This window comes from Meleagris gallopavo, chromosome 7 (assembly GCF_000146605.3).
Source record: "Meleagris gallopavo isolate NT-WF06-2002-E0010 breed Aviagen turkey brand Nicholas breeding stock chromosome 7, Turkey_5.1, whole genome shotgun sequence".
Lineage (NCBI taxonomy): Eukaryota > Metazoa > Chordata > Aves > Galliformes > Phasianidae > Meleagris > Meleagris gallopavo.
The window spans coordinates 22033330-22049708 of NC_015017.2; the positions used below are offsets into that span (position 1 = coordinate 22033330).

At 38.1% G+C, this 16379-nt stretch overlaps 1 protein-coding gene across 1 annotated transcript in view; it reads right to left on the reverse strand.

The window, feature by feature from the left end:
• Positions 1-131, reverse strand: part of LOC104911775 (glutamate decarboxylase 1-like) — a 9346-nt gene extending 9215 nt beyond the window's left edge. The window contains exon 1 of the mRNA XM_010713831.3: positions 21-131. Coding sequence (XP_010712133.1) covers positions 21-131 — 111 coding nt within the window. The remainder of the gene's footprint in view (positions 1-20) is intronic.
• Positions 132-16379: the final 16248 nt, after the last annotated feature.

The window sequence follows — 16379 nt, forward strand, 5'->3', positions numbered from 1 at the left end:
TGGCGGCCCGGAGTTGATACGCCGACGGAAGGCGCCCGCTCCGTTCTGCCCGTCTTAGGAGCGCGCCGCCGCGCCAGCAGTGGGGGGCAGGAATGCTTCTGGGTCTCTGTCGGTCCGCTCGGTCGCTGCATCCCCCGGGAGCTTTCACTTTTGTTGTCGGTTTGTTCTCACAGAACCAGAGAAGTTCTGTTTCCCTTTTCCTCGGGAGATCTGTAAATGTCTCGTGCCGGCATGCGGCGATCCCAGAAACAGGCAAGCACGCTTCGTTCTTCTGCACCTTTCAAAGCAGCCCCTTTGGAGAATTACTAACCCGGCTGCAGGCGTTACTGCAAGGCGCTCCTCCTTAGGGCAGCAGCCTTACCGCAGCGCCTCAGCTCGCCCTCAGTGCCACCGCTCCCCTCGGGCTCGTTCCACACGGGTGAAGAAGAACATTCACTGTGGATGCCCAGCGATTCCCATTAAAGGCTGAACTAAAACACCAGATTTATCTGATGAAATATCTGTGAACTCGGTCCAGTGTTCTGTAGGGAAGGCCAGCCTGTATCAACAAAGAAACATAGAAGATCCTTTTAAGGGAAAAGGACACAAAGCCTACGTAGGAAATATGGAACAGAATTACCTGAAAGTATAGCTTAAGAGCTGATGAGAACAAACCCCATTTGCAGAAATTAGCTAGCACTATAACCTACCTGTTCCTTTCTGTGTGTATCTCGGCAGCTGCATTTCAAAAGTAATTAAAGTTAATGAGCTGTGCTTTGTGGTAGGACCATGAAAACTTAATTGACATAATTAGTTGTGAGATAGCAAGTGCATCTTCCTGGATAACAACATGTCATCATCTGATAAGAATAATAATGCACTTAACAAATAAATCAAGGCTCTTCTAACACGTTAGTAAAATAACGAAGTAGAAGTGGCACATATGTGCAAATGACGAATTATTAGTCTGGAGACTGCACACATTGTGTGAATAAGATGGATGTGGAAGTGGCCTTTCTGAAACTGTCAGCTATGGCTAAAATCTTGTTCTCAGCAGGTGAAACGGCCACACCGCCCTTCAGAGAGGACGTGCTCCAAACCCTTCCAGCGTGGGCGTCCGCCCTCCGCAGAGCAGGAAATGCAGTGGCTGAAGAAAAGCAGCTTACTTCCCTCCTTAATCCCTCCGTGTTATGGGCGCTAGGCAAGCAGGAATAAAGATGGATGGAGAAACCAATGTGTGTGTGGCAGGAAGGGAGCTGCTGGATGCAGTACTCAAACCTCTGTGTTTGATCAAAGTATTCAGAAGCTTAGACAGGCAGAAAATGATGATTTATTGCACAAGTGGCCTTAAAGTCAAATATACACAAATGTGCCTGAACAAAAGATTATGAAGCATTGTTAAGAATCAGCACATAGTTTTAATCAATGTGCATCTTTAAAACTAAGTGAACAATACCAGAATTACTGCATCTCTATAGGTAGGGTATTAAAACATTCAGAGGGGAGAGTTTAAGGCAGAAACAGAGCAACAATGCCCAATGACTGAGAAGAGGATAGGTCACAAGGCAGCTGCTGGTCATAACAACTTTTATCCCTTAATCAATCTCATTCATTCCTGCTGTTAGTGTACTGCTCGGCACAAAGAATTGCAGGTCAGAACATCTGCTTGCTGAGTCCAGTCACAGCATAGCAGGACTGGGCTTGGAGGGAGCCATAAACAGTCCAATGGACGTCTGCAAACAATTCATCTGTTATCAATACTCAAGGAGATTCTGTCTCCTTTGCAAGCACTCAGAAAACAAACTATGGCTACTTGGAAGGCATCCACCTAGCTGTGCACCCTTAGTGCCTAGTATTTCACTTTTCTACAGGGCATAAAACATAGGTCCTTCAGCTCTACAAAAGAGTAGCTTCAAATTGCACAAATGGCCCCTAAAAGCCTGCTGACACAGAAAAGCCTTACACCTATTTATTAGGCTGCAGCAGCACTTAGACACTGCTTAATCTTAGTTCAGGAGCAATAGGTGTTTTGAGACTGAGGTGGTCTAATAATAAGACAGAGGAGGTCAGCATGTGTGAAAATGTGAGAGGTGTGAGGATGAAGGACCTGCGTTTGACCTGCTGCAGAAGACAGCAGCAAAAAGACCAGTCTGTGTGCAAAATGTAAAGACAAGCAGTAGTGAATCACTTCCGATGGAAGTCAAGCGCCAGTGAGCCTCAGATCAAGCAATCCCTGAAACTAGGCAGGCTGTGATTAAATACTATGGTCTGATGCTCTAAAAGTTAATTAAATACAGGAGTAATGTGGGGCTTTTAAGAGCTGTTTTTATGGTCATTAGTTGCTATGCAGCTGAAAAGGGAATGAAATGCAAGTTGGGAAGGCACTAGCTGAGCAGGGAGCTCTCAGGCAGTCTTCCCAATGACAGTGCTGTGGGGCGCACTCTCCCTTGTGCTCACCAGGGCACAAGGAGACCACTCTGTCTTGACCTGCAAGTCTTGACCTCCTGACATTTTTTACTACTATAAAATATCCAACAATTCTCATTGCATTGATGTGGATTTACACCAATGCACAAGAGAGGGGAAGCAGTTAGTTTGAGATCAGCTAAAAACTCTAACTTGCAAATACCGTGGCGTGCAGCATCTTTCTTTTGTCAGTGGGAGGAAGGGCCACAATGTCAGCAGAATCAGACCTAGCACACTGTATCTCTGTAGGGTGGCAGATAGCTGGCAGAACTGCTCTCTGCTTTCCCTTCCAAGCTTCTGGCAGGAGGACACATCAGAGATGTAGTCAGTATTGTCATGCTCTGGTTATTATCAGGAACAGTTCCTCTGGCTGCTGTAATTTGCACTGAGGACTGCAGATGCCATCAACAGATCTGAGGGAGAGGGACTGTAAAGGTACTCTAAAGCTTTCTTTCTCAAGTGAGCTGAAACCAGAATTTAGGCTTTTATTTCAGAAATCAGAAACTCGGCAAAACTAATTTTGCTATTAGTAGGACACAAGAAATGAATTGAAACTTTAATTACTTTGACTTGTATAAGTGATTGGCTGTAATATGGGCTACCTATGCCTATTTCCCAATGCCACTGAAGCCCTAGTAGTTTTTTTTTAATTAGAAACTGGTAAATGGTTTTCAAACAAATTTGACAACTAAGGTGTGATAGTAGTAGGTTCCTGACAGAATAGTTTTTCACAATCTGACAACCTCTACTTTCTGTGGCCACAGTGGTTTCATCTGAGACAAGAAGATTGTAAATGAAACCCCAAAATACACATCTGCTTCTACAAAGCTTTGAAAATACGTGCCTGAATATTGCAGTGGACTTAGCAAAATGGACGTCCTCAGTCCTCTGACTTCAGAAGTTATTGTTCTACACTCGTTATCACAGAATCATAGAATTATAAAGGTTGGAAAAGACTTCTGAGATCATCTAGTATGACCGCCCACCTAAATCTAGTATTGCCCACTGAGCCATGTCCCTAAATATGGTATCTATGCATTTCCAGAACACCTCCAGGGACAATTTCATATAGACAAGTCAGACCTTCATTTCTGGCCTGAAGGACAATACTAAGTGTTTTTAAGGGCTGTATGACTAAGAGCAGGCATATCAGAGAAGAATAATCTTTAAGTACATGTACTCACAATAAAAGATGCATTGATGAATTGTTAGGAGAGGGCACAGAATTAATGAAAAATGTCAGAATGTTTCAAAGATTTGCTTGATTATTAACTAGGAACTAACATAATGTACATGAAATCATGGACAATAGGTTGGCTTCACTGTTAAAACAGAAAAGATGTCTCGTTAATATATTGGGCTGAAAAGAGGGTTCATAATAGAAACACTGATAGAATCTTAATTGTAGAAGTAAATTGCACAGACTAAGGCTCCGACCACCCAATTTAGGAATTAGAATGCAAGTATTTAAGAGGCTTAATAGGCCTGCTACTATTCAGCTGTAGATAGCAGCTGGCTTTGGGGGTACTTTAGCCAGAGATGTTGCATAAGAGGGGATTATAATGGAGGATAAATTAAGTAATTTTCAACCACTTCATTACACAATGCTTACATGTGTTGTCAATCATTTTCGACCCAAGAGGTTAGCCAAAAATTTGGAGTTTTAAAAATTGCTTACAAAAAGATTCCTGAATGGTAGTCAGGGATTTGCTGCTACAATTCTTTTTATTTACCAAGAACATGTTAAATTCTGTTCTTTTTTAAACATAGTGAATTCAACAAAGGGTATGTCTGGGTGTATGTACAGTGATGTGTACTATCTCTGTTATGGTTCTGTAAGGGGCTCTAAGATCTTAAATAGAGATCAGCTACATTTTGCTTCTAGCAGCCATTATTGAGAGTTGACATTGAAACAGAAATGACACATTTCAGTATACGCAAAAAATACCCAAAGCCCTACTCTAAGTTTTCCAACTCAAATTTTATGCTTCAACGTAAAGCAGCAGTAGAACAGGAAAGCAATCTTGACCTTATTATCAATGGACAGATTCTGCTGAGAGCTGTTAAGAACATATATAGATGAAGACTCTACTGGATGAGAGCAGCACAGGGAAAGGCTTATGCTAAAGAGGCCCAAATTTAAAAATGAGTCATAGGTTAAATCTTTCTGTGTCCCATCCTGAACGATGCTCTGTTTGTTATGCTTGTCACAAAGGCTGAAAACATGGACCTTCCTGGCAGAAAGTCCAGACCTTCTCTATAGGCCTTACAGAGTTATTGCAAACATGCTAAACATTAAGGAAATAAATTGCACTTGGCTTGACAGATTTGACCAGGAGTGCCAAATGTAATTCTTGAGTATCAGGGACAAAAGACATCCTTGGGATGATTTCATCCCCAGTATTTCATTCTTCAGATTTGGCCTTCACAGATTTGGTTCTTGGACCACAAGGGCAGCTCTAAGAGCCGTAACAAACAGAAACTGCACAGGTACCAAGGCACAATTACTGGAGATTATTGCCTCTCTGGGAAACCGTGGTATTTTCTTCTGTTTCCCTGAATACAAAATAGTGATTTTTAAAACCTGGCATAATCTACAACGACCACTATATAAATGCTCTCTATCATATCTATAAATGCTATCATACAGATTGCTGCTGTCAGATGTCTTGCTACTTTCTCTTGCCTGGGACAGGAAAATAGGGTGAGAGAAGAAGAAATATGAAAGCCCTAGAAGGTCCCTCTTTACAGAAAGAAGGAATTAAATCACTGATATCCATGGGGTGTTTGGGAAATACATGACAAATACCATACTCGGACTGGGACTGGGATTATTTGACTACATAGACTATACATGTTGTTCACAATACTCCTCTTCCCCGTTCACAAAGCTCCAGCTCTCTGACAGCCCTCCTACGAGCACTCATTAGTCACAGAAGGGCACATTCCTCCATCTTTTGGAAAGCTACAAACCAAACACCAGTAGCCCCTTTCCAGCCATGCTTGAAACAATACATGGTAGCTCAGAGAAAGCAATCTGCTTTAGCCTGAAGAAAGGATTTGTTTAGTCTTTGTTATATTTTATTTTCATCCCTGACATGTTCCACGAAAGCTTCCACAACGGTGTATTTCTTAAGCTATTTTTAACCCCCATTTAGAAAAAAAAACATTAACTCCCTCTCCTTTATCTTTTCTTGCTCTAAGTCGTCCTTTGTGATTTATATTCTTCTGCCACTGTGGCTGATAACTTCTTTTCCTTCAGGCCTCAAGGAAAAGGATTTTTTTATCTTCCACAACAAGTAAGTGCGTGTATATATTCTTCTCAAGCAAGAGTAGGATCTCCTGGGTATTCACTGTTATTTATCACATCACTGAGACAGCAGGATACTTCTGCTAGAACCATGTGAACATACTTTATTTGGTGATTAGATCTGGAAGTTTGAATATAGTCAAACAAACCAGTAAAATAACACAATATATGGCCTGGAAGTAACAATCTATTCGAACAATCCTCAAATAATTACCTTAAAATTCTAGTAAGAATGCCACTTTGTAGCATCATGCTCTATGTAGACTTCATTTATGTCAGAGTATCTTTCTCTTTAAGAGATGTCTCTGTAGGAAACAGGAAAAAAAATGGTTAGGAAGGGAGACTAACTTAGGGGTATAATTAGATCCTATGAGCATATCCATAAAGCAGTGTCATTCTAATGCAGTACTCTACCTTTCTCCTCAGAAATGTGACCGCATTCTCCCACATGTACTAATGAGAGTGGCTGGAGGCTGAAGTTGAGGTTAATTCTTCCTTCACTGACTTTCTGAATGTTCCTGGCACCGTTTTGAAAGAGGAAATGCTACAGGACTTAGCAAACATTAGCAAAAATATTTTGTTTTAGAAAAAGCAAACATGCCAGTAATTATTTCCACAGCCATCCAGATAAGTTACACAAAGTTAAAATATAACTCATGGCAAGATTCAATATCCCTGTATAGACGTTTATTCCACAGGATTTTCCAGTTCACTGCAGGCAGAAGGATCTCAGTATACTTTCTACAGTGCCCCGAAGGCAGCAGCAGAGGGTGTCACCCATGTGTTGAGCTTAGTCATCAGATGAACAGTTTGTCATCTGAAATCACCACAATGAAAGCCAGATGATACAGAACAATAATGCATTTCCATGCTGCTGACAAGAATGATTCAACAGTCCTCACTAATGCCACCTGCTCAAATACTTCTCTCTGCAAGCACATTTGGAAATGGGAGCTGGTGAGCCCAGCTGGGTCCCATTGGGATGTGTTGGAATACATTCTGTTTATTTTGAGGTGAGATTTGCAGGTTTCAACTTAATCAACAGAACTAGTTATTTAGTGCACTGTGCCAGCTGGAAAGATTGGTGCTGCCCCTTTACTAAACCTGCTGTTTTTGGCTTTCCTCTTGTTGTTCGAGACAGACCACTGTTAGAGCCAAGGTGTCTGAGTCCTGCAGGGAGCAGAGTACCTCTGTGAATGCAGTGACCAGCTTTTAAGCTACAGCACACTGTGAAGATAATTCAATAAAGATTGAATCTTAACCACTAGAGGCTTCCTCCTTCCTACTTCTAACAGTAGCTTTTTGTCATGTTAAAACTGAGAATAAGGAAAGCAATGACAAGGACTTTCAAAGATGTTTCTGGAAAATCTACATCTATTTTCAGGAACAGAGACACCATCTATGAAGTGGATTTACTTGAGAGTCTTTCCTTGCTTTGACCTCGGACCCAGTGACCTAAGGGATATTCCATATGGCTTAGAATCCCATCACAAATCAACAAGTTGTCCAAAGCCCAGGCACTGCTGGAGCAGGAATTCAGGCTGAGAAGCTTCTAAGAAAGACATAGCAAAGCAAAACAAAGAATACAAAGAGTTACACAGCTGAAGAAAAATTAAAGGCATAATCATTTGAGCTTTTTCCTATTTAAGTGAGCAGTTGGAGTCACTATAAAAAAAAAAACAGCAAACTGAAGTGCAGAGGAAATTACTGTGGCCAAGAAACAAAAAGGAGAATGGCAGTTTACCCACTGGTTTCAATGGAAGCCACAGAAATGCTTAGAAAAGGAACAAGGAGTGATGTAAGAGTCAGAAACTGCAGGCTGAGGCCCTGACCCAGCAGGAGCTGAAGGAGTCACAGGCTGACAGCCACAGCCTACCTGGGAACGATTCCCGGATTCGAGTTCTGATGTGAGCTATGTTCTAACTGAGGCAACTGTGTGCTATTTTCCATCCTCAGGCCTTGCCTCCAGTTGTTGCTTTCTCTTCAATGACTACTGAAAGCTGAGTGGGATCACGAAATCTACTTTGGCAGGGAGCCTGTATACAAACTTTATAGAGATGTATTTTTCATATTAAAATATCAAAGGCAGTGGGACTATTTCCATTACAAAATCCATTTTGTATAAGAAAATGTTGCCTATTAAATAACATATTGTAATATTTGTGAGTTTTTTAATCTCTCTTTTTTCTTTTTTTACCTTGCTTTGCCTCCTTGTACCCGCTCTAATAAAACCCACTACTGTCTTTTGCTCAGTTTTTAAAGTGTCTCTTGTACAGAGAATTAGCTGGGAAAATGAGAACAGGAAACTGACAATTTCTTCATGTGAATATGCATTGGGTGAAAAAGACAGTGCAGAATGTACAGAGATATCCTTGAATATGGGCTCTGATTTGTACTGAAGAGTTTGTTCTTCCTTTCTTCCTTCCTCTTTCATTTTTCTTTTCTTCCTTTCCTTCTGACTTCCTTTTTCTTTCTTTCTCTTCCTTTCTCTTTCTTCCTTTCTTCCTTTTTTGACTTGTCATAATAACAAAAAATCTTTACAGAGAGCTTTTGAGGTAATTACTATAATATGCACAGCAGTTTAGAAAATCCTACTCAGTTAAAAGAAAAAACACAGGTTAGTTTCCAGTTCCTTCAAAAAACTATGCTTTTTGGAGTGTTTAGTGCAAAGCTGCTGAAAGAGATTAAAACAACAACTCCTTAAAAACAGCAACACAGTTTTAAAAATTGTCTCCATCAATACCAGCTAATCATGGACTAGTCCAAGCACATCAGTCACAAAGGGCCCCATCTCTTCTCTATCTTCTCCCTTCTTAGGGAAACTTCTGACTCACTATAAGAGCTTTCTGATGATTGACACCCATCAAAAACATTACAATGATGGCAGGGAATAGGTTTATTTCTCCATGATAAATATTCAAAATAATCCTTCACCACAGTGAGATATTTCCAGCATCTTTGTCAGTATATCTTTTCAGGCCAAATAAATATTAGTAGAACTAAATGTTGAAATCCAACTCTTCAAATGTTTAGGATGGAGATGGAAAATCTCATTTTGACTCCCCCCTCTCTATTGTGAAAACTTTATCTGTTTATTTTCTATTGTAGACTTCTACTTGGACTTTAGTAACCAGGTCCCCTGATTCCACTCCAAGTGGAACAAAGTACTCCCACTTCCAGGTAGATGCTGAGGCTTCTCTGTCACATACAAAAGGAAAACAGAAGACAACAGAGGTCAGGTTCATCCTTGTTCTTCATCTTGGGAGATATTTTGGAGGCTTCTGGAGGTAGTCCTTGGCAACAAGCTCTAGATGGCTTTGTTTAGCAGGGGACTTGTACAGGATGAGCAGTTCATTCAAAGAGGAAGTACAGTGCCCACCATTCCCATACCATTCTGTGTATCTGTATCACAGCAGCAAAGATTAGCAGGATAAAGCTGTTGGATGTTTCAGCCATGAAATATGAATCTGAAGTTGTAGCTGGAAACCCAGGTGCAGGCTGACAAAAGGGATACAGAGCATCTCCTATGATCACCCTGGGCTTATTCTGGGGTTATTCTCTTTTATTTCTCCTACCTTGGCCATATGTCTTATAGAACCCTAACAGTGCACCCTGTTTAAAACCATTGTATTTGGCCCTAGTTTTCCTTTGTGTAATTTCACTAAAATTTGATAGAATTATATGAGGTTGTGGTTTGTAGGTGTTTTTTTTCTTGCTTTTTTTTTTTAATTTTATTTTTTTATTGTTTGTTGTTGTTGTTTAATTTGATCTAGGTTCTGTATTACCTCGTTATTCATTGCATTAGGTCTTAATTTGCTATAGAGCTATCAACAGATTGAGACCAAATTGAATAAATTATTAATGTTGTCATTTCCTGGTGTTTTTCTTTTTTAAGCAATCCCACTAAATTCCAGCAATTACAGTCAACTGCAAAACAATTGCAGCTGTTACTGAACCAGCTAAAAGCAATTCAACAGCTGTATCTTCTACAGCATTACTGAGTCCAGAGACCTACAAATTATACAGACCTCATAATACTAGTTACAATTACAATGTGGCTTATGGAGCATGGATAAGTATGAATTACATGATAAATATCTTCAATTTATAAGGTAGTTAAAAAGTTATTTGTAGCGTAATGTATTACTGAACCAAAATTAAATGACTGCTAAAATCTTTCTAACATTTTATGCATTGTTACATATGTGTATTTTAGATTTTTTATATTGCTTTCTTTGCTCTTTATAGAATATCTGATCCAGATATTAGGTAAAAGTCAGATGCAGAGGCATATATGTACATACAAACACAGTCCTCCATGAGAATTTTGGTGTAACTTGCTATATAAAGTAATTGAATTAAAAGCAAAAATAAATGTAAGAGGTACAAGTATGGCTTATTCTCTGTGGAAAAGTACATACCAGGTCCCATCTCCCCTTCACAACCAGGCATAAAACCAGGTTTTATAGTGTAACGTGGAAATAGGCTACCATTCTTCTGAATCTTTGGTTCTGCTTATTGTAACTGCTGAGCAGATACAGATCGACAAATTTGCATTTTAGAAAGTACATCAGATGCAAAGCTAGTAGAGATAGGCTAATAATCTGTTAACTCACATTACTTGTTCTACAAGTCATTACAATAATTTTTCATGCAGTGTAGTTTCTACTGGTTTACTTTGCCTTTTGCCATTTCAAATGAATTAATTAATGAAACTTACATTATTTAGCCTAGGAAACCAATACATAATTTGATAGATATTCACGCTATCAGAAAATGAACATGATTTAAGATACTAAAACGTAAATTAACAACATGAGTAGAAGAAAGCTTTACCTCTCTAAACAATTCCTCTGTGCTACTTCTGCTGAGAGATGTAGATTGCAAGAATTTTAAATGTTTTTCTAGTACCAATGGATACAGTGCAAAACATTACTGCTAGAAAAATCCTAATCGTTTAAAATAATGCAAATGATTAGCAGCAAGTGATTACTCACATACATTTCAATGTATTCCTACAAAATGACACACCTGAAGTTATTATTTCAAATTGTATGGAGTGGAAGTCACTTACTAAGTGCAGATTCTATTAACAAATTATTTCCATGGGTTCTTCTAATGCTTCCATAAATCTAATATGAGAATATGGTCTCAAGCAGGGGTCATTTGTCTTTTGAAGCTCTTTTAATTAATTATTTTTATTAAAAGGCAAATGGGGAAGAGCCATTCCTATTTTAAGTTCAAGTTACTTGTATTTTGCTGAGTGTCCCACCAGGTCTCAATGGCATAACCCAGTGATCCCAGTTCATTTTTTCAATCACTTTGTCAGCTTACTGGAAATAGCTCTGGATGGAGTTCTCAGAGACCTTTCATATCACCTCTGGATTGCTTCCAGTACACCAGTAATTGTACAGTTATATCAGCATTATATATAACAAATCTGCATGAGTTCTCAAGTTGTTCAACAATAGCAAATTATAATTTTTTACACTGCAATCACAGAATTTCTGGGAATAAATTTTAAAAAATTATATCCTAAAATTAGACATTTGGGAAAGGAGAATTGTAGCAATTATTGGCTTGATAGCTCTTTTAAATATACAATATAAAAATATTAAAAATATAAATAAATATATAATATATAAAAATATATAATAAACAATAGAAAGAAATTCAGTATCTCTGAAACATAACAAGGTACCAGCAATTTACTTATAAAAAGTGTAGATAACCACACCAAAATATTGCAGCAGCACACCTAGCAGCAAATAAAAATAACTAAAGTCATTGTTACAATGAATTAGTAAAAGTCGTACTTTTCACAAATAGGAAATCTTGCTGCAATCCAAGCAGCTCTGGTTCTTTGGTTTAGCCCCCTTAAACCCAGCATGTGGAGCTCTCACCTCATTGCCTGCTGAAGCTGTATTCCTTGGGATAATCAAGAATGGTGCTACCCCATTTAGAGACTGCCAGTGCTGCATGTGAAGCAGAAAAGTGCATTAGCTGAAGTAGACACAGTCAGAAAGGACCTCTTCTTCAAAGAATTCTCATGGCCAGATACTGCAACAGGGAGCCATAAAAAACCCAAAGCAGTGGAAAGAAAGAGTTCATTTTATACTCAAGTGGTTAACCTGGCCCTCTGCCCACAGATGTCTATTCTACCCTGAGGGCAGCCCACTCAAAAGTAAAGAAAGAAGCTTAATTGAGATTAATGGCCTTTTCTACTGGCGTCCAGGGAAAGTCCTAATTAATAAAGCAACATATTGAACAGTGATTATAATTTATAATATGTGAAAACTTTAGAATACTTAAGAACTGACCAACACAACCCTGACTGAGAAATATCTACCACCTATCTCACTTGTAATATAATGTACACCTGTCCAGTTCAAAGATAACATTCCAGTGTTTTATGTTTTAAAGGCCAATACACTTATTTTATATGCCAGCATTATCCATACACTTGTTGTAATCACACTTTAAGCAGTTAGGACTTGAAATCAGCTTACTTTATGGTCACAGATACAATTCCATAGATCTAAGTAATAGCACTTTTACATTTGTTGATTTTGCTTCTAGTGTCAATTTTTAGGCTTTCCTGAAACATTAATTTTTCTCCACTACCTATCACCTGTAATGATGTTATAATTTTCTCTCACACTGTTGTGGAACTACTACTTCCCATATAGAAAAAGGCCCAAAATTTTAACACAGTAACTCCTGCCTCAAACCAACTGTTCACAGATGAACTCTAGAATGATATCCTGTTAAAAACCATATAATTTAAGAAATTCACAACAGAAATTTAATCATATATAAAGGTATGCTTATTCAGCCTGAAAAAGATATATTCAAGTGTTGAACAGATAACCAAGTAAATAGAAATGAATCAAGGTACGTGTTATCTTCTAACTTCTCTATCATCATTACTAGACAATGCTCCACTTTTCCTCGGTAGATAAATCTGTTTAAACAAAGAACCAATAAGTTAATCATTCTTCACCAAGCCTACAAAAAATTTCTGCAGCCATCTTTTTAACTTTTGCCTTCCACTCATGCCTCATCTTTTCCTCTTGGCTAGGGTGGTTCCAGTTCCTGAGGAAGTACTCCAGATTCACATTCCACCACCAATTTGCAAATGATAAAACACAGAATAAACTCAGGCAGATGTAATTCTATTGACCTCAGTGATCTATACCTAACTACAGAGTCTCATTGTTGCCCTAACACGCTATTGATTAAACAGTCTTTGCATATGCTGAGTATTCCTTAATACTCACACACTATGCAATCCTCTTCTGCTTTATTTTAGTGCACTACACTACGTAATTTACATGCTATGCTAAGGGGCTGGACTTCTTAATACATTTCTTTGCAGCACATATTTATCTCATGCCTTTTCTTTTCCTGCAGGAAATTATTTAAGTTGGGAAAAAAAACACAGTTCTTAATAAACCTCATCCTACCTGAAGAATGCTACACTAAAATAATCAAAATCAAACCTGTGCTACATGTTATTAAATATCAATGACTTATCTATGGATAATGCACCAGGCAGTAACACTTTAAAATATCTATTAAGTATATTTACTTTAAAATATCTATGACTCTTTATAAAATACTGTATTTGTTTGATGTCAATTGCATTATGCACAGCCCCATTCCTTTCCTTTTTTAGAGAGAATATAAGAATTTTACTAATACTTTCTGCCTCAGGCTTAGGGTCTCATTCTGTTGTATTAAGAAATGGCCTTTCAATCCCAGAATGGGAAAGGCAGATTCATAAGTCAGCAGCAATTCTTCTGTGACCATTCAATTAAACTTCTCTTGCAGACCTTTCCAAAGTTATCCTTATACAGTGTATTTATCTTACTCACAAAAATAACGGGCCAATCTTATCTGCATTTCAAGAAAACATTTCTAATAGAAAATACTGCATCTTATAATGCTTAATACAAAAGTGGCTGAAACTTCTGCCACACCAGGCAGAGCAGAGCAGGACAACCCCTCTTCCCTTGTCCGATGCCAGTGCAGGCCCTTATACAGCCAGGGAGGAAACAAAAGAGCTCACAAATAATTATATGAGACAAATAAGACAGCTTTAAGATCAACTTTTATTGAAAAATTTAAACTGCATTGCATATCTTCTTTATAACTTCAATATTTCTTTAACCACAAAACAGAGATTCTGTTTAAAAAATCTCTTTGTTTTTGTCACCATTCTAAAAACAGATTATCAACTGAGTAACAACAATTTTAAAATCCCGGGCTACTACCAAGTCCCCTGGTTCTACCTCTTTGCAATGAATAGTATAACATAACAATCTTCTCCAGAGAAGTACCGTTAGTAATACAATCAGAATTTTTCTCATTCAAAATCAACAGCTGCTGTTGATTTTCATCTAATGATCAGCCATTTCCATAAAAATTACTTCAATTCACAAGCTCTGTAACTACAGATTCAGCCTAACACTTGCCTATTATTTATTTGATCTGAATTCACCCATCCCAAATTACAGCGATTGTCGGTGTAACTTAAAAGACAAAATTGCTACCTTAGAATGTATTTTAAACCTCAGAAGAACAAAGTTACTCACCTGAAATTGTAATGCTTTGAATTAGTCAATATTTCTGTCCATACCTCCTGAACTCTCACAGTCAGTAGAGTATGGATTAAAAAAACAGGAACATCCCAGGTAACCTTTTGTTTGAGAAGCTGCAAGATATTATTCACAAATGGAGATTACCTACTGAGAAGAAAACACAGATGAATTTTCTTACTGATGAATCATAGAATCATAGAATGGCTTGGACTGGAAGCAACCTTGAAGTTCCAACTCCTAGTGAAAATCAGCTAACCACATTGGAAAATATTATGAGCCCTATGACTGATACTACAATTAAAATCTTCACAAGAAAAAATATAATTGTGGGTATCACCTGTGACAAGACACAACACTGCAGAAAGGCAAGATAAAATTCAGAGTGTTGAAAGATGGATTTAAAGCACCTGTCTCTGAAGAAAACACTTCTGTGTTAACTGACTCATTTCTGAGGCAAGCTGGAGGAGCTCAGCTTCCTCCTGGATACAAATCATCAGTGGCAACAGCTACAACCTCTGATGCTTCTTACCTCCAAAAAGCAAGATACTTCACTAAATGAAGCAGCAGAAATTTTAGCAAGCAGAACACAGACTATGTGCTGAGGAGATCTAGTTCTATTTCTGACTACATCACAGGACTGCCCAAAGCTTGCTGTATGAATGCCAGTAAACCATATTACAATCTGTCCCGTGGTTTCACAGTCAGTTACATCAGATAATTCTCTTTAGTTTATATGCTTCTAAGGAATATAAAATTTCAAGTACAATTACTATAATATTGAGATTATGAACTGGATACCAGATCCATGAGGTTAAAATGTTAACATAAGAGAATTAAGTGTTATCTGGATCTTACAGTTTTAGTAATACATTTGGTGAGTTAACTTGACAAGGGAGCAAAGCAAGGCCAGTAGTTAACTGTCTTTGTACTGACTATCCTAATTCATATTGCTTCTCATAAACCACAAGGACTGAGGGAAATCCCTCTGTGAAATCCTCCTGAGGGAAACGTTCTGTGGCTGGACTAATAAATGAGAAATTGTGAGAGACCAGATCTCAGAAAGAAGACTTTCAATTGAAATGTGGCAAGCTCTTTCCCTTCAAAGCAACTTCTTTCTGCTCTTAAAAACAGTTCCTAGTGACAGACCATATGGTTTTGCTGAACAGCTTATAAAGAATGGCAATTAATGTTATGAAAGTTGTTACTGAAGTCAGTATTCATACTGACTGTTTCTGCATGGCAGGCCTCAGGTCTCAGTGCAGATGTTTACATGAAAAATGATAACTAGTAAAAACATAGAAAGATATCAGCAATATAATTAAAGAAGGTTAATGCTTAAAATGAAAAAAGTAAGATACTAACTGCACTGTATTGATGAAAGTAACCTAATAAAAGAAATACTATGCTGTGGGAGGGGGATGAACAATACTGCTATGAAAAGCTGGAAAGGCTGTGCTGCATGATACACTATTTACCATTTTAAGATTCTTCCTTCTATCTGTTCTGACCCTGCTGAAGATGTGAGACAGCATCCTCAGAAGACAACCCAGCAGATCTGCAGGATGGAAGTGTTTGGTATCCATAACTGTCTTGCTTTCCACAGGAATGAAGGGGGGTAAAGAGGATGTGAGGACGGCATAATGTATGCTCACTGAACATTTGTAAAATAATTTTATTACTGATTTGGAGGAAAAGAAAAAAAAAAAAAGGAAAACCCAACTAATTATTGACTTGCATGGATAATAGACCTAGAGTCATATATGAAGAGGTTTAAAATCAGCATATTCCATTTATCACAATGACAGTAATTCTGTAGAGAGAGAACTACTGAATTTTCATTTTGTTCCACTATTCTGCTTTCGCTATGGAGTTTTCCACTTTTTAGTATTGATTATACAATGATTAAAACTGAACAAGCTGCAGATGACTCTGGTGTCTATACTTTGAAAAGTCTGGCTGGTTTAAATTGCTGTGACATGTCAGCTGTATTAAAAGATTCTGAGATGAATTTTTGTTCCTTT